This window comes from Macaca nemestrina, chromosome 19 (assembly GCF_043159975.1).
Source record: "Macaca nemestrina isolate mMacNem1 chromosome 19, mMacNem.hap1, whole genome shotgun sequence".
NCBI lineage: Eukaryota > Metazoa > Chordata > Mammalia > Primates > Cercopithecidae > Macaca > Macaca nemestrina.
The window spans coordinates 70,925,699-70,944,351 of record NC_092143.1 but is presented as its reverse complement, the minus strand read 5'-3'; the positions used below and the strand labels follow the sequence as shown (position 1 = coordinate 70,944,351).

The following is an 18,653-nucleotide window of genomic DNA, read 5'->3' as shown; positions in this document are numbered from 1 at the left end:
GCCTGTAAACATATGACTTAATATTCTTGTAGCAAAACATAAGAATATTCATACCAAGCAAGATAAATAAAAAACAAAGTCTCAAGTTAGTTCAGATTAGGCTTTCTGGTCATGACAGCAGGTTATGACAGTTTTTTCTAGCAAACAAGTAACTCAAAAACATTCAGTTTTCAGAGCTTTTTGTATATAAGAATTGGGGGTAAGAAATTGCTGACTTCTGCAGACATATGCACAATCACCTCTCTTGCACCCAACTATCCTTCAGCAAAGCATAATATTGCCTCTTCAGGTCCAAAAAATTTTTGCCTAAGTGGGTGAAATAACAGCACCAAAGTTTAGGTGATGCTGCTAATCTTTTGGGACTCCCGGCTTGCAGAGTTCTTTAAATTCAGTGTACAGTTAGAATTGTATATAAATAAAGCTATTAGTGAACTAATTTAGAGGTCTTTTTTAGATGTCTCACAAGATTCTCAATCTAAATAGATCATATATGTAAACAATTTCCTAAGCTACCAAATATTATATAAAGGTAAGGTACTAGTGCCGCTAGTGTTGCTACTACCACCACCATGCTATGCTACAATTACTATGGCTACAACTACTATAATCACTACTTCTACCATCACCACCACTACAGTCAGCACCCCAATTAACCAGTAGAGCTCTCGCAAAAGGAGATCAAATAGTTATCGTATGCTTCATAGCTATTGGAGGCATCTGATAACACACCAGATATTAATAATGTTCCAAAAGAACAATTTAAGTAAATTTTAAAAATCAGTGAATAACACAATCCATTACGTATCAATAAAAATACACAGTATAATGGCACTATAAAAGAAACAGCTAGAAATATGCCACTTCCTAGGTTTTCCTTGAAAAATTATTCAGATCAAATGGAGATTCAGACAACTTTAAGACAATAATAGGGGCTATGTAGCAGTTTTATAGAGGAAAAGTCCCATATAACAATTGACAAATTCTGGATGTAGTGCAATTTAATTCCATTGACTATTAAGCATCTCAGAAATTCAATGTGAGATTCTGCTTATGTAATATAAATAAGAAATATAGCAATGCCAGTGAAATCTAAATTAGATGAGACTGTTTCGTCTCTAAGATATTTTCTTAACTTAACAAGCTATGTAACTGAGACTGACATTTTAGTCTTTTGCAAAATTAGTAATAAAAGCTTGAATGCAGCAAGGGAAATGTAAGGACATCACTTGTATACATTAATTCTTCCACCTTCTGTCATTTTCTATCAAGGTACGTTTGCATATTATATTGATGCTTTTACATAGAATCTGGTCATTTAGGTAACTTTTTAAGAAATAGGAGTTACTATATTAGGAATATAGCTTAAGGCTATTTTAAAAATCAGGTTTAATTCAGCTGTAATTAAGCAGCAATTATTTCTGCCCTTGGTATTAAAAGTATATTTGGATTTCAGGGATAAGAATTTCAGAGGTTTTCTATTTCATATCTGTATATTCTAAATTATGCTTACGTATTACGATAAGGCTAATCAATATTTCTGCCAGGGCCAGGTGCAGTGGCTAACACATGTAATCCAATGGGATTACTTTGGGAGGCCAAGGTGGGTGGATCACTTGAGGCCAGGGGTTTGAGACCAGCCTGGCCAACATGGTGAAACCCCATCTCTAATAAAAACACAAAGATTAGCCAGGCGTGGTGGTAGGCATCTGAAATCCCAGCTACTCAGAGGCTGAGGCACAAGAATCACGTGAATCCAGGAGGCGGAGATTGCAGTGAGCCAAGATCACACCACTGCACTCCAGCCTCGGCGACAGAGTGAGACTCTGTTTCAAAAATATATATATATTTTGTTGGTTCTTTCTTATTAAGAGCAATCATACCTTTGCCTATTCATGTAGTAATTACTTAAAAAATACTACATATATTTGTCAATGGGCTATGACAGTTAAGAACACAGTATATATGGCCGGGTGCGGTGGCTCACACCTGTAATCCCAGCACTTTGGGAGGCTGAGGCGGGCAGATCACAAGGTCAGGAGATCGAGACCATCCTGGCTAACATGGTGAAACCCCGTCTCTACTGAAACTACAAAAAAAAAAAAAAAATTAGCTGGGCGTGGTGGTGGGTGCCTGTAGTCCCAGCCACTCAGGAGGCTGAGGCAGGAGAATGGCGTGAACCCGGGAGGTGGAGCTTGCAGTGAGCTGAGATCACGCCACTGCACTCCAGCCTGGAAGACAGCGAGACTCCGTCTTGGGGCGGGGAGGGAACCAGTAATAATTTCTACTTTTAAGAAACTTAAAAATTAGTTTGGGCCATAAAACATGAATACAAAGAAAAACTAGAGAACATAATCGAGTGCATGATAATGTAGGACAAATAGTAGAATAAATGTTTATGTAACTCAAGGTTACCATTATACAGAGAAACTTAAAGTTATTAACTGCTGGACTCTACTACAGAAAATACAAAAACATTGGAGGTTGTTTATATCAACAACTTGAGTGTTTCAGAAACCAAATCAAAGAATAATTGATAAGAATACAAAAAGTTAAAGAATGCTTCAGCAGGCTGGGCATGGTGGGTCAGGCCTGTAATCCCAGCACTTTGGGAGGCCAAGGCAGGCAGATCACCTGAGGTCAGGAGTTCGAGACCAGCCTGACCAACGTGGAGAAACCCTGTCTCTACTAAAAACGCAAAATTAGCCGGGAGTGGTGGTGCATGCCTGTAATCCCAGCTACTCGGGAGGCCGAGGCAGGAGAATGGCTGGACCCCAGGAAACGGAGGTTGCAGTAAGCCAAGACTGCATCATTGCACTCCAACCTGGGCAACAAGAGCAAAACTCTGTCTCAAAAACAAACAAACAAACAAACAAACAAAAAAAGAATGCTTCAGCAAAAATCACCCTGAAGCTCTTCTGTATATGTATGTTAATTGAAAATAGTTAAAATACTATACTCATGGAGTATTAGGGAGGAAAAAAGGTAAGTGCCAGCTATCTCACTGATGATGCAACAAAAAGTATTAAGTACTATCTTACAGTGAATTACTGTAGAGGTTTCAAAAAGCCAGACTAAATTGTCTTTCTGATTTCTTAGCTTAACCCGAATGGCTCTAATACTAAAATGACAAGACTCTTCACTTTAAAATAAGATTAGTTATAAAGACCTCAAATGTAATAATTTACTCCAAGCAAATCTGTTATCTGATACCATTCCAAAGGAGTATAATTTGATTAGAAGTACATATTTTTGAGGTAATTAAAAGCAGATTTAACCCACCCAGTAAGTGTTACCATATAGTTCAATGCATTATATTGGTATAGCACTTTGTTTAGATTTCTCCTTCCTTCACTTCCTTCCTTTTTTTTTTTTTTTTTTTGAGACAGTCTCACTCCACTGCCCAGGCTGGAATGCAGTGGCATGATCTTGGCTCACTGCAACCTCCGTCCCCCAGGTTCAAGCAATTCTCCTGCCTCAGTCTCCCAAGTAGCTGGGATTACTGGCATGTGCCACCACGCCTGGCTAATTTTTGTATTTTTAGTAGAGACGGGGTTTCACCATGTTGGCCAGGCTAGTCACGAACTCTTGACCTCAAGTGACCCGCCCACCTCGGCCTCCCAAACTGCTGGGATTACAGGCATGAGCCACCGTGCCTGACCGAGATTTCTACTATGTCGTTCTTATCAACCTACGATGTACAATTTATCCATTTCTCACCAAATGTGAGCCTCTCAAGAGAAGGTACTGTATCTTATTCATCCTTCTCCATGCAATTTGGTGCTTAGTATATACCTGACAAATAATAAGTTATCAAAGATATCTGTGGAATGAACAAATGCTCAGCACATTAAAATAATGTTAAATGTTTAACTTAAATCTCAAGTACATTACAGTAAAGCTAACATGAACTCATACCAATGATAATAATAGTTACGCTGAGTGCTTACACCACGCAAAGCACTCTTCTAAATGCTGTACTGTGTTTTAATTTACTTAAACCTTACCGTTGGGAGCAAGCCCCCCAAAAACTGGCCATAAACAAAATCTCTGCAGCACTATAACATGTTCTTAATGGCCCTAACGCCCAAGCTGGAAGGTTGTGGGTTTACAGGAATGAGGGCAAGGAACACCTGGCCCGCCCAGGGCGGAAAACCACTTAAAGGCATTCTTAAGCCACAAACAATTAGTATGAGAGAACTGTGTCTTAAGGGTGTGTTCCCGCTGCAGTTAACTAGCCCAACCTATTCATTTAATTCTGCCCATCCCTTGTTTCCCATAAGGGATACTTTTAGTTAATTTAGTATCTATAGAAACAATGCTAATGACTGGTTTGCTGTTAATAAATATGTGGGTAAATCTCTGTTCGGGGCTGTCAGCTCTGAAGGCTGTGAGACCCCAGATTCCCCACTTCACACCTCTATATTTGTGGGTGTGTGTCTTTAATTCCTCTAGTACCGCTGGTCTTGGCACTTTACAACAATCCTGTAAGGTAAGTAGGCAAGTAGTATTATCGTTATTATCATCATCCCTATTTTTGAGGAAATTGAGGCATAAAAGGCCAAAGTCATTTGTCCAAGGTCACAGTGGAGATAATACTACATGTTATAACACATGGTAAATTAAATGGGTTTGGGGAGGAATTACTTAATTTTTGAAGAGCTAAAAATTGATAGCATCAATATGGTGATGACAATGCTAGAAAAGTCTACATGCTGGCCAGGCACACTTTGGGAGGCCAATGCGGGCAGATCATGAGGTCAAGAGTTCAAGACCAGCCTGGCCAACATGGTGAAACCCCATCTCTACTAAAAATACAAAAATTAGCTGGGTGTGGTGGTGAGCACCTGTAATCTCAGCTACTCGGGAGGCTGAGGCAGGAGAATTGCTTGGACCCAGGAGGTGGAGGTTGCAGTGAGCCAAGATTGTGCCACTGCACTCCAGCTTGGGTGACAGAGCAAGACTCCATCTCCAAAAAAAAAAAAAAAAGTCTACATGTTGTTTCAAAATGTATTATAAACCATAAGTCTACAGATCAAAATATCAATATTTATAGCATCCTTTGACCTATTAATTGTTGTAACTTGGGGATATACAGTATATCATTTAGCAAAAAAATTTTGAAAAACAATGTCCTAAACATGGATGAGTCCAAAATAAATTAAATATGAAATACTGGAGATATCATGCATCAATGAAAAATTGCATAAGGTATATCTTTATATACCATTAAATCTACTTTAAAAATGAATTTTAGACATTTCTAAGAACAAAATCGGCACTTACTCCTACAATCACTGTTTAGCATACTTACCTACGATTGCTATAATATGTAAATCCTACAAAAGGTAGTTGATTGCCAACAAAAGCTTTAGGAATAGGGAATGTTTCTTCCTCTCCTTTATCTTCTTCCAAGTCATCAAAATTACTAGTATCAATGTCACTACTTAAATCAGGTACAACTGGTGCTACAGCTAAAAACAGAAACAAAATTAGTTGCTCATTTCAAACTTAAAATACAAGTAAAGTGAAGCAGATTCCATACCAACTACTGACGGTTTCTCTCTTATAAAAGCTTGCAAACTACAAATTCTACCTGGCTTGAATCCTATTATACTAAGCTTTACCAGGATTAAAAATCAACTGATAATTGATCATTATGTAATTCTATGAAACAATTATCTTCAAAGTCACCTATAATTATCTATACTTTGGGTTTAACTTGACTATTACAAATCAAGCATTATTAAGGTTTGTTTTAGAATATACCAAGGTATAAAATACACAAAAGCATTCAGGACTACAGAAAAAACTTTTTAGAAACTAAAGCATAACAAACCGTACTCGAAAAAATTGTTTATCTTTAAATACAGTATTTTTTGGTTAATCTGCTTTATAGTAAACTAGAAATTAAGGTTACTTCTTAGCTTCCTGGACATAATAATTTGGTAATGAAATATTTTTACTCACTCAGAATCCAGATGATCAATACTCCTCCCTCCCACCCCAGTATCTCCATAAGATTAAGCCACAGGAGCAACGGATTTGGAATTGTATTTTCAGACTAGCTACCTCTAGAATCAAGTGATTAAGATTAATGCGGTGAGGTATTTATGATATCATTGTTAATAAAAAAAGGGCAGTAATACAAAAAACAGACACGACATCTTCAAGAATTATAAATTTGATATGGACCAAGTCTTACATATACTTAATATAAAACCATATGTGACAATGTTTAAATATTCATAATATAGGAGAAAATACCATATAAAACTAATACTACTAACATCTACTTCTGGGGCTTGAATGTTAGAAGAGGTATATCTAAAAATAAATTCTAAGAAAATAAAAGTTTAAGAAAATTTATTTTTTAGCTTAAAGATACTGTAGTATAATAAAACATCCCTGAATTATGATCATCAAAATACTAAAAAATTATTTTAGGTGTAACAACCTCATGTTCTTTTAGGGAAAAGGAATCAATTTTCTTTTCAATCATCTGGGTATTTCAGGCAAGAAATACCTCTTGTTGTGCCATCTGAGACACAGTAAATTAGTATTTAGGGAACAAAACAACACATTTAGCCGAATGAAGCCATAGTACTAACTAATAGTAACACAAGAGTGAGATTAGAGCTTTTCCACCATTCCACTTTCCTGAATGGCCAACAGAACTGTCTGATTAGACAAGGCTAGCTTTCTAATATTTGTAAAATGAGGGGAAAACACAAATGGTTGCCGCCCTTGGGAAATACATAAGTTAAGTATGGTCTTAGCATAAATTTTATGTTAAAAGAGTGATCTCAATCAGAGACACTTTCGCCTGCTGGAGGGCATTCAGCAATGTCTGGGTACATATTCTGGTTCTCATTAATGGAAAAAAAGTGTTACTGGCACCTAATGAGTACAGTCATGGGATGCCACTAAACATTCTTAAGTTTAGGATAATCCCCACAAAAAGAATTATTTGTCAACTGCTAAGGCTCAGAAAACCTGCTTTAAAATTATATCAGAAAGAGAGAAGCAGAATTAGTGTGCTGCATTTTCTCTTGCTGTTTCTGATGGACCTACTCTTTTTATAAATGACACTATTTCACAGTAGTTCTAAAATGACAAATTCTCACCTGTTTAAATTCTGAGACACAAGTGGGGAAAATATTGGAAGAGTTATAAAAGTAATTATTTCTGCTTCTAAATTAAGATGCTTAGGCTTTACATAATGCCATATAATCACTTCAGAACTAATAAGAATAAAGATAACTTTACGGAATAAACATCAGTATATATTTGTTTAAAAATCTGCCTTCATTAAATAACTGTTAATTTAGAAATCATGTTCCATAAAAAAGAATCCAGCAGATGTTGTCAAAAATGGCAGAGTAGGGAACTCAAAGAAATCATACCTCCACTGAAGCAAATGCTGAGTTGACAAAAACTACCAGAGCAACTTTCTGAGAACTCTGGAACCTAATAAAAAACTAGTAACGGCCGGGCGCGGTGGCTCAAGCCTGTAATCCCAGCACTTTGGGAGGCCGAGACGGGCGGATCACGAGGTCAGGAGATCGAGACCATCCTGGCTAACACAGTGAAACCCCATCTCTACTAAAAATACAAAAACTTAGCCGGGCGAGGTGGGAGGCGCCTGTAGTCCCAGCTACTCGGGAGGCTGAGGCAGGAGAATGGCGTGAACCCGGGAGGCGGAGCTTGCAGTGAGCTGAGATCCGGCCACTGCACTCCAGCCTGGGTGACAGAGCGAGACTCCGTCTCAAAAAAAAAAAAAAAAAAAAAAAAAAAACTAGTAACAAGCAGGGAGTGTTTAATGAAGAAAGAGGCTACAAAAATTTGGCATTTAAGGAAATCTCTGTCACTGGCTGAGATAATGAAATGGAGATTTCAGTGAATACAATGACAATGAATACAGACTTTGCAAAAATAGTTTGGAAAAGTCACTATCACAGCCCACAACAAGCAACAACAGCAAGCCCTGGGTAAAAGAGGAAGAATCTGATTTCCAGAGTTACAACACTGTAATATCCAAAATGTCCCTCTTAGAAGGATACAGCTGCTTTAAAACAATGTCCAGTTTACAACAAAAAATTACAAAGCATGTAAAGAAGCAAGAAAGTACAGGCCATTCACAGAGAATATAGAAAATGATATAAACCACCACTGAGGAAACCAAGACATTAGATTTACTCAACAAAACCTTAAACTCTTTTAAATGTGTTCAAAAAGCAAACGAACACTATAGACAAAGTACCCGGAAGACGATGTCTTAACAAAGAAAAAATATCATGAAAGAGATCAAAAATAAAACCAAATAGAAAGTCTAGCACTGAGAAGTACAATAGCTGAAGTTAAAATTTCTCTAGAAAGCTTCAACAGCAGATCTGAATAGGCAGAGGAAAAAAATCAGTGAACTTGAAGATAGGACAAATGAAATGATCAAGTGTGAGGAACAGAAAGAAAAAGAATGAAAAAGTGAACAGAGACTAAGGAAACTGTGGCATCAAACCAGACCAACACACAGATTACGAAAATTCCAGAAGGAGAGAAAGGGGCAAAAAGACTATTTGAAGAAATAATGGCCAAATCTTTCCAAATCTGGTAAAATATATAAATCTACACATCCAAGAAGCTGAATGCCAACTATGAAAAACTCCAAAAACTCCACATGAAGACATATCATAATCACATGCCATAATCAAACTGTCTTAACTCAAAGCCACATGAAGAAGAAAAAGGAGTATCAGTAAAGGTAACTATTTAGATAAATGTAAACAGAAACAGGTTTTTGAAAGCTACTCAAACTAAAGTGGTATCAATTCAACCTAGATTGTTATCAATTTAGAATGTTAACTGTAACTCTATTTAATTAATAAGAACATGACTAAAAAATATACAGAAAAGGAAAAGAAGGAATCAAAATAGCATACTAGGGTAAAAAACTAAGCACAAAAGAAAGCAATAATGTATTATCTGAGGAATAAAAAGGAAATATATGACATAGAAAACAGGAAGATGACAGAAGTCTTTTCTTATCAGTATTCACTTTACATTTAAATAGATTAAACTCACCAATTAAAAAGCTGAGATGAGTAGAATGCAATAAAAAATGATTCAACTGTATCTGTCTATAGAGACTCGCCTAAGATCCACAGACATAGGTTAAAAGGTTACTTGACCTTCATCCACAGGTTAAAAGTAATGGAGGGAAAAAGATATTCCATGCAAAAGGGAGCTGAAGTGGCTACATTAACAGGAGACAAAACAGACTTTAAATAAAAAACTGTCAAAAGAGGCAAAAAAGGACACTGCATATTAATTGATAAAAGGCTCAATCCATTAAGAAAATATAATGACTATAAAAATGTATGCATCTAACACAGACCCAAAATGTAAGAAGCAAAAATAGACATGAATGCAGGAAAAAACCATTCTAAAATAATAGTCTGACATAGTTTCATAGCTTGTCCCCACAAATGTCATGTTGAAAAGTAATCCCCAATGTTGGGGGGCGGGGGCTGGTGGGATGTGACTGGATCACAGAAGAGGATTTCTCAAGAATGGTTTAGCACCATCCCCTTGGTGTTGTCCTCAAAACAGTGAATGAGTTATTGCCAGATCTGGTTGTTTAAAAACGTGTGTGTCAACGTCCCTCTCACCCTCTTTCTTGCTCCTGGCTCTTACCATGTGATGGGCCTGTTCCCACTTTGACTTCTGCAATGAGTAAAAGCTCCCTGAGGCATCTCCAGAAGCTGAGCAGATGCCAGCAACATGCTTGTACAGCCTGCAGAACCATGAGCCAATTAAAACTCTTTTCTTTATAAATTACCAGTCTCAACAATGGATAGAACACATAAATAGAAGATCAATAAGAAAATAGAAGATATTAACAACTTCACAAACCAACTAGATGTAACAGGCGTGTACAGAACACTCAACAACAGCAGAATACACATTTTTCTCAAGTGTATATGGAACACTTTCCAAGACAGATTATAAGCTGGGCCAAAAAACAAGTCTTAAAAAGTTTTAAAACACTGAAATCATACAAAGTATCTTCTTTAACCACAAGGGAATGAACCAAGAAGTCAATAATAGGAAGAAAACTGAAAGTTTCACAAATATATGGAAATTAAACAAAACACTCTTAAATCACCAGTGACTGAAAGAAATAATCACAGGAAGACTAAATACTTTGAAACAAATGAAAATGGGAAGACTAAATACTTTGAGACAAATGAAAATGAAAACAACATACCAAAATGTATGGGAGTCAATGAAAGCAGTGCTCCAGTGGAAATTTTACCCATAAATGTCTATTATACTAAAAACCAATGATCTCAAGCTAATAACCCAACTTGACACTACAAGGAACTATAAAAAGAAAAGCAAATTAAACCAAGAGCCAGCAAAAGGAAAGAAAGAATACAGATTGGAGTGCGTAGAAATAAAACTGAGAATAGAAAATCAATAATGCAAATTAACAAAACTAAAAATCGGTTCTTTATAAAGATCAGCAAAATTGACAATCCTTCTACTGAACTAAGTGGGGAAAAAAAAACCCAGAAGACACAAACAACTAAAATAAAAAATGAAAGTAGGGGGATAACTACCAACCACATAGAAGTAAAAAGAAAATACAATGCATAATCGTACAGTGACTTTTTTTTTCTTTTCTTTTGGACACAGAGTCTTGCTCTGTCACCCGGGCTGGAGTGTAGTGGTGCAACCTCAGCTCACTGTAACCCGTGCTTCCCGGGTTCAAGTGATTCTCTGCCTCAGTCTCTGGAGTAGCTGGGACTACAGGAGTGCATGCCTGGCTAGTTCTTTTTTTTTTTTTTTTTTTTTTTTTTTGTATTTTTTGTAGAGATGAGGTTTTGCCATGTTGGCCAGGCTGATCTCGAACTCCTGGCCTCAAGCGATCCACCTACCTCAGCCTCCCAAATTGTCAGGATTACAGGGGTTAGCCACTACGCCCCGCCTACAGTGACAAATTAGATAACTTAGATGAAATAGAGACACTCCTAGAAAACACAGACTGCCAAAATTTATTTTAAAAGAAATAAAGAATCATAATAGGGCCATAGTGGCTCATGCCTTTAACCCCAGCACTTTGGAAGGCCAAGGGAGGGTGGCTTGAGACCAGGAGTTTGAAACCAGTCTGGGCAACATAGCAAGACACCATCTCTACAGAAAATAAAAAGAAAATTAGCCAGGTGTGGTGACACATGACTGTGTTCCTAGCTACTCAGGAGGCTGAGGCAGGAGGATCCCTTGAGTCTGAGAGTTCAACAACACAGAGAGCTAAGGTCATGGCACCGCATTCCAGCCTGGGCAACAGAGCAAGACCTTGACTCTATTAAAAAAATAAAACAAAATGAAGGAAAAAAACCCATATGATCATTCAGTTGTCATACGAAAAGCATTTGACAAACACAACACCCTTTCATGATTGAAAACACTTGGCCAACAAGGAATAGAGAGGAACTTCCTCAATATGATAAAGGACATTAATGAAAATCCCACAGCTAACATTATACTCAGTGGTGAAAGACTAAAAGCTTCCCCCATGACCAGAAACAGACAAGGTGTCCACTTTTACCACTGCTATTCAACACTTTACTGGAAGCTCTAGTCTGAGTAATTAGGCAAGAATGATAAATAAAAGGCATATAAATTGGAAAGGAAGAAGTAAAACTCTCTCTTCTCAGGTGACATGATCCTATCATAGAAAATCCTAAAGAAGCTACAAAATAATACATTAGAGGTAATAATCAAATTCAACAAAATTGCAGGTTACAAGATCAGAAATAAAAGTTATTTTTTTTTTTGAGATGGAGTCTTGCTCTGTTGCCCAGGCTGGAGTGCAGTGGCCGGATCTCAGCTCACTGCAAGCTCCGCCTCCCGGGTTTACGCCATTCTCCTGCCTCAGCATCCCGTGTAGCTGGGACTACAGGCACCCGCCACCTCGCCCGGCTAGTTTTTTGTATTTTTTAGTAGAGATGGGGTTTCACTGTGTTAGCCAGGATGATCTCGATCTCCTGACCTCGTGTTCCGCCCGTCTCGGCCTCCCAAAGTGCTGGGATTACAGGCGTGAGCCACCGCGCCTGGTCTAAAAGTTCTACTTCTATATGCTAGCAATAAACAATATGAAAAGAAAATTAAGGGAACAATTCCATTTAAAATAACATCAAAGGCCAGGCGTGGTGGCTCACGTCTGTAATCCCAACACTTTGGGAGGCGGAGGTGGGGGGTTCAGGAGGTCAGGAGATTGAGACCATTCTGGCTAACACGGTGAAACCCCATCCCTACTAAAAAAATATATTAAAAAATTAGCCGGGTTTGGTGATGGGCGCCTGTAGTCCCAGCTACTCGGGAGGCTGAGGCAGGAGAATGGCATGAACCCCAGAGGCGGAGCTTGCAGTGAACCTAGATTGAGCCACTGTACTCCAGCCTGGGCGACAGAGCGAGACTCGTCTCAAAAAAAAAAAAAATCAAAAAGAAACACCTAGGAAAAAATTTAATCAAGAAGATGTAAGGCTTATGCACCAAAAACTTAAAAACATTGCTGAAATTAAAGAAGGCTTACATAAAAGGAGAGACATCCTGTGTTCATGGACTCGAAAAGTTACTATTGTTAAGATGGTAATACTACCCAAAGTAATTTAAAGATTCAATGCAATCTCCATCGAAATCCCAATGTCCTTTTTGGCAAAGATGTAAAAACCCATTCTAAAATTCATATGAAATCTCACGAGATCCCAAATAGTCAAAACAATTTTGAAAATGAACGAAGTTGAAAGACTCACATTTCCTGATTTCAAAACTTACTACAAAGCTACCATAATCATACAGTGTGGTACCAACATAAAGACAAACATATACAGACCAATGGAATACAACAAAAACCCCACAAATAAACCCTCATGTATATGGCCTAATGATTGACACAAGGGGCCAACAACTTTCAATGCAGGGAAAGGACAGGCCTTTCAATACACAGTGTTGGGAAAACTGGATACCCACATACAAAAATATTAAATTGGACCCTTACTATACACTATATAAAAAGTAATTCACAACAGGTCAAAGACTTAAACATACTGGCTGAAACTATAAAATTCACAGAAAGCATAGGTAAGACATTTCATGACACACTGGATTTGGCAATGATTTCTTAAATACAAAGCCAAAAATACAAGCAACAAAAGACGAAATAAACCGGATTTCATCAAAATTTAAAATTTTGTGCTTGAAAGCACTATTAACAGAGTGTAGAGAATAGAAAATATCTGCAAACCATATATCTGATAAGAGATTAATATCCAAAATTTAAAAAGAACTCCTATAACTCAACAACAACAACAAAAACAAACCACCAAATTTTAAAATGGGCAAAGAACTTGAATAGAAATCTCTCAAGAGAAGATATACGAATGGCCAATAAGCACATGACAAGATGTTTACCATTCCTGGTCATTAGAGAAATCCAAATCAAAACCACAATAAGATACCACTTCACATCCATTAGGATGACTACTATTAAACAAAACAAAACAAAACAGAAAAGAACAAATGTTGGAGATGTGGAGAAACTGGACCCATGTGCACTGCTGTTGCGAATGTGAAATGGTGCAAACGTTGGGGTTACTATTATGGCGTCTCCTCAAAAAAATTAAACATATGGCTGAACGTGGTGGCTCACGTCTGCAATCCCAGCACTTTGGTACGCTGTTGCTGGGAATGTGAAATGGTGCAAACATTGTGAATTTTATGGCATTTCCTCAAAACATTAAACATACAGCTGAGCATGGTGGCTCAGGCCTACAATCTCTGCACTTTGGGAAGCTGACGCAGGAGGATCTCTTGAGCCCTGGAGTTTGAGACTAGCTTAGTCAACACAGCAAGGTTGTCTCTACAAAACTAATTAATTAATTATCATATGACTTAGCCATTCCACTTACAGGTATATACCCAAATTAATGGAAAACAGGGATATTACAGAAATATCATATATATAACATCAATATGGATATAAAATATAATATGGAATAATATATAATAATATAATATGGAAAGCAGGTATTTGTACTCTACTGTTTGTTATTCACAATAGCTAAAAAAGAGAGCAATCTTAAGTGTCTATTAACGGATAAATGGATAAACAAAATGTAGTATATCCACACAATGGAATATTATGATACATGCTATGACATGAATGAACCTTGAAGACACTGTGCTAGGTGAAATAAACCAGTCACAAAAAGATAAATATTATAGTAATCTATTTAAATGAAACACCCTGAGTAGTCTAATTCAGAGATAGAACAGTGATTACTGAGAGTTGAGGGGAGAGGGAAATGGAAAGTTACTGTTTAACTAAAAGAGTTTAGTATAGGATGACGAAAAAGTTCTGGACACAGCAGTGGTAATGTTTTAAGACAATGTGAATGTATTTAATGCCACTGACTTGCATAGTTAAAAACGCCCAACATGGGGAATTTTATCTTACGCATACTTTATCACAATATAAAGAGATAATTTATTTTTTAAAAATCCATTATAATGTTCAGAAAGTCTAAACTCCTAAGTAAAAGAGCCCCGAAACTTGGTAGGCCTTAAGTTTTTATTCACAAAGCCCACACTGATAATCTCTCCTGTAAGAATGTAAAATTCAAACAGAGAGGGTACTAGTCTTGATTAACCCACAGAACCTAGAATAATATATATGTGTGTATACAATGAGTTTTGAGCCAGCAGAAGTATTACCACTGCTAGCATCTTGTGTGTTGCCCACAAGCTATAGGTGGATTAAGTAACGCCAATATCTTATTTCAAATGAGATAATAATATATGGCAAAGTGTGTTGTAAGTTACCACATATTTAATGTAGTATTATTAATTTTTCTAAAAAATTAATAAAAATTAATTCCAGCCTGCATTCAGGCTGGAATGCAGTAGCATGATCAAAGCTAACTGCAGCCTTGAACTCCTGGGCTCAAGCGATTCTCTTACCTCAGCCTCCCGACTAGTTGAAACTTAGGTGCGTGCCATCACACCCGGCTAATTTTTAAATTTTTTTGTAGAGATAGGGTCTCGCAACATTACCCAGGCTGTCTCAAACTCCTGGCCTCAAGAGGTCCTCCCACTTTGGCCTCCCAAAGTGCTGAGATGACAAGCATGAGCCCCTGTATAATACTGTACAACATTGTAGACCACTGTAGAATAGAGCCGCCTGGACCTAGTCATTATTAATCATTATTAATAACATGTTAAATATGTGGTAACTTGCAAAATCCTTTGCCATTTATTATGTCATTTGAAATTAATACTACGTTAAATACTAACAGTATTATTAATAATGTAGGCTAAATATGTAGTAAATGTTATTTTCTTTTTCCCAAAATTTAACTGCCAACAATCGTCAATTCCTTCCATTTTTGATCTATGTAATACTGAACAGGTAAAGATCTTTAAATCGTACATGGTATTTCAAAGATCAAAGGCTTTGGAGTCAAGACACTTAGATCTGAATTTTGACATTGTTGTTTGCTTGCAGTTATGACCTGTAGTAAGTAATTTACGTCTTTTCATTTCTTATGTCTTTCTCCTATCTTTAATCTTACTCATGTCACTCCTTCAATTTTATCTCAAATGAGTGGAAAAATAGTGTTACAATCTTAATACTTTGTGCCTCTGAATTAAGGGTGAACAATCTCAGGAAGCTCAAGGAAATTCTGCCAAAAATCAAGCTATTTTGTGTCCTGCTCCTACACCACCAAGGAACACAAGGTGAAGATTAATTGCCATTGCTATGTGGAGACATGTAAAGTGGTAAAAATACCCAAAAAAAACACTATTATTTGTATTAGAAAGCAATTTTGCCAAAGAAAATGGAAAGTCAAAAAATTAAAAGGAATTATAACTGTTACATAATTTTTAAAAATTTAGCAGGTCAAAGAGGTCAGTTCAGAATAAAAGAATTCTTGGTATTTTAGGGGTGGGAAGTAAAGAAGGGGTAGGAAGATGGGAAGGGAAGCAAAGAACAATAAGTTCTACAGACTTCAATTTTTCTTTGTTTTTTCCAATAACCACAAAACAGGACCTCTTAGAATTAGGAAAAACTACCAAAATGCTATTAAGTATGCCAAATCTAACTACACTAAAATAAAACCATAGACAATGCAGATCTTAAGCAGTTTTATGAAGGAGGTACAGCAATATCATAAAATGCCACTGATCTGGACTCCCTAATTCCATAAGACTATGAACTCCAGAAGAGAGAAAGAAAACTTTTGTTGGTTTCATCACTGCTGTTTTCCCACTGCCTGAAACTGAACAGTGCTCAATATATAACAAGTGTTCAAAAAATAATTGTTGACTAAATTACCTCCTCTTTGAAGTGATCAGTTTTTCAATATACAAAAGGAAAAATATCTTTATTACTTTTGAGGGTGATTTATTGTGTGGTTATTCTATAATTACTTATGCATTGCTTAACTTTGAAAAAGAATTTAAAGCAATACAAAAGATTATTTTGTATTTTCTTCAGTCCCCTTCAAAGTTTTATTCAGATTTATAATAATATTTGCACATCTTCAGCCTTCTTAAACTTTACTAAGATAACTTGAATAAAAACACAAAAAGTGTTTCAATGTAACCATTTCTCACTCCCTGATCATCTCTTTGTCATGTAACAATTTCACTTGCAGCATGAAGAGAATAATTATGTCACATTTAATTCTGAAGAGGAAGAAGTTCCTTATTTCCTAGTATATAATTGTTAATAAAATTCTCCTCAAGTCAAGCTGCTCTTACAGCTTCTCAAACAGCTGGTCATTCAATTATGTTCCTTGTGTAATTTCTTAATTTCCAGAGAATTTATTTTCCCTTTCTCCTCCTTAGACAATTTTATAGCTCAGCACAATGTAAGTACTATGTTATAGTACCTGAAGGCAATACAACTGTTCTTTTAAAATATTTGATAACTAGAATGCTTCACTAATATTAGCAAACCTACATGATTTATTTCATCAGAATTAACAAGATTTCCTTCTCTGGAAAGTACTATCCTTCACTGTCTCAACCAGATAGTCCTTAAGACAACTAATGTGTAACTTTCTAAAACTAGGTAGCTGAGTTCGTTTCCATTGTTGCTGTTCACTGCTATTCTTATGGCAGCAAGTTAGGGACTGAGATACATTATCTTTTCTCTGATAAATGAACAGGGAAAAAATCCTAAGATGTCAGCAGGGGAAAGATGGAATTCTTTACCTCCCAAATCCACAAAGATGATGAGAGCCTTTGATGCCATGATAATTTTGATTCAGCTAATTTGCAGAGAGTTTTCTGTGAATCATCTTATAAACTTTTTTTAAAAAATAAGAAAGTGTTCTAAACTGACTGAAAATTAGCTTCTTGAAATACAATACGTTTTTGTTTCTCAATTGCAAGTTGCAAAAGCCTGAGGGAATCAAGTATATCACAATACCTATAAACTCATAAATAAAATTAAATTGAATTCTGGCATTAATTAATAATAGAACCTTCTTATATTTTGGGTTTTAACAAAAACAAGAGAATAACTTGTCTTCTCACAAAAACATATATTTTAATCTCATTACCTACTACTTATTGACCACCTCCATAAGAAGATAACTAATGCCTAAAATAAAGAGCAATTCAACAAAGATCAAACGTAAAATTATGACTCGTAAGTCTAAATCCATTACATTTATATTTCATCTGGGTATCCTGCATGGGACATAAGAGGAGTAACAATATAATATTCCCAATATTATCAAATTAATAGGTTGGGACAATTCCCACATAGTATTTGGGGCTTCTGATTTTCATCAGACACACAAAAATATTTAGCAATGTAGTTCCAACAAATTATCACAACTACTTTCAAATATTCACTAAAATAAGCAAGAAAAAAATAACTTACTATCTCGGAGTGTTTCCCAAGCCCACTGGTCATTTTTGAAGAAGAGATGTCGTTTGATTTCTTCTACACCATTTCGTCCTAATCTCACTTCCCTGAATAAAGACAGAAGGAGAAAAGTAATTAATCATTTGAGATCTTATTATAACCTGTACAGGTTTATTTGTGGGCAGAATATTAAATCTGTGCAGGACAAATACAGTTCTAAGGTGAAATTATATTATCAGCATAATTTCAGCCCAAATAGAAAATATGTTAAAGATAGAGAACATTAAAGAACTTTTTAAAAAGAAAACTGAAGAAAGGCCAGACGCGGTGGCTCACACCTATAATCCCAGCACTTTGGGAAGTCCAGGTGGGGTGGATCACCTGAGGTCAGGAGTTCGAGACCAGCCTGGCCAACACAGTGAAACCCCATCTCTACTAAAAATATAAAACTAGCCGGGTGTGGTGGAACACACCTGTAGTCCCAGCTACTTGGGAGGCTGAGACAGGAGAATCGCTTGAACGCAGGAGGCAGAGGCTACAGTGAGCTGAGATCGCACCACTGCACTACAGCCTCCCTGAGACAGAGTGAGACTCCGCCTCAAAAAAAGAAAACTAAAGAATAACTACAAAAAACACCCATGACTTTTCTACTGACAACAAAAATCCAGATTGATCACCACCTTACTTCATTAGTAAAATGAATAAAGCACCA

At 36.6% G+C, this 18,653-nt stretch overlaps 1 protein-coding gene across 2 annotated transcripts in view; it reads right to left on the bottom strand.

The window, feature by feature from the left end:
* The window catches only part of LOC105464762 (Rho associated coiled-coil containing protein kinase 1), a 156,848-nt gene that overhangs the window by 76,797 nt on the left and 61,398 nt on the right, over window positions 1-18,653 (bottom strand). For both annotated transcript variants that reach the window (XM_011712802.2, XM_011712804.3), the window contains exons 9-10: window positions 17,957-18,048; window positions 5,312-5,471 (exon numbers count right to left, since the gene is read on the bottom strand). In XM_011712802.2, the coding sequence (XP_011711104.1) occupies window positions 5,312-5,471; window positions 17,957-18,048 (252 nt within the window). The remainder of the gene's footprint in view (window positions 1-5,311; window positions 5,472-17,956; window positions 18,049-18,653) is intronic.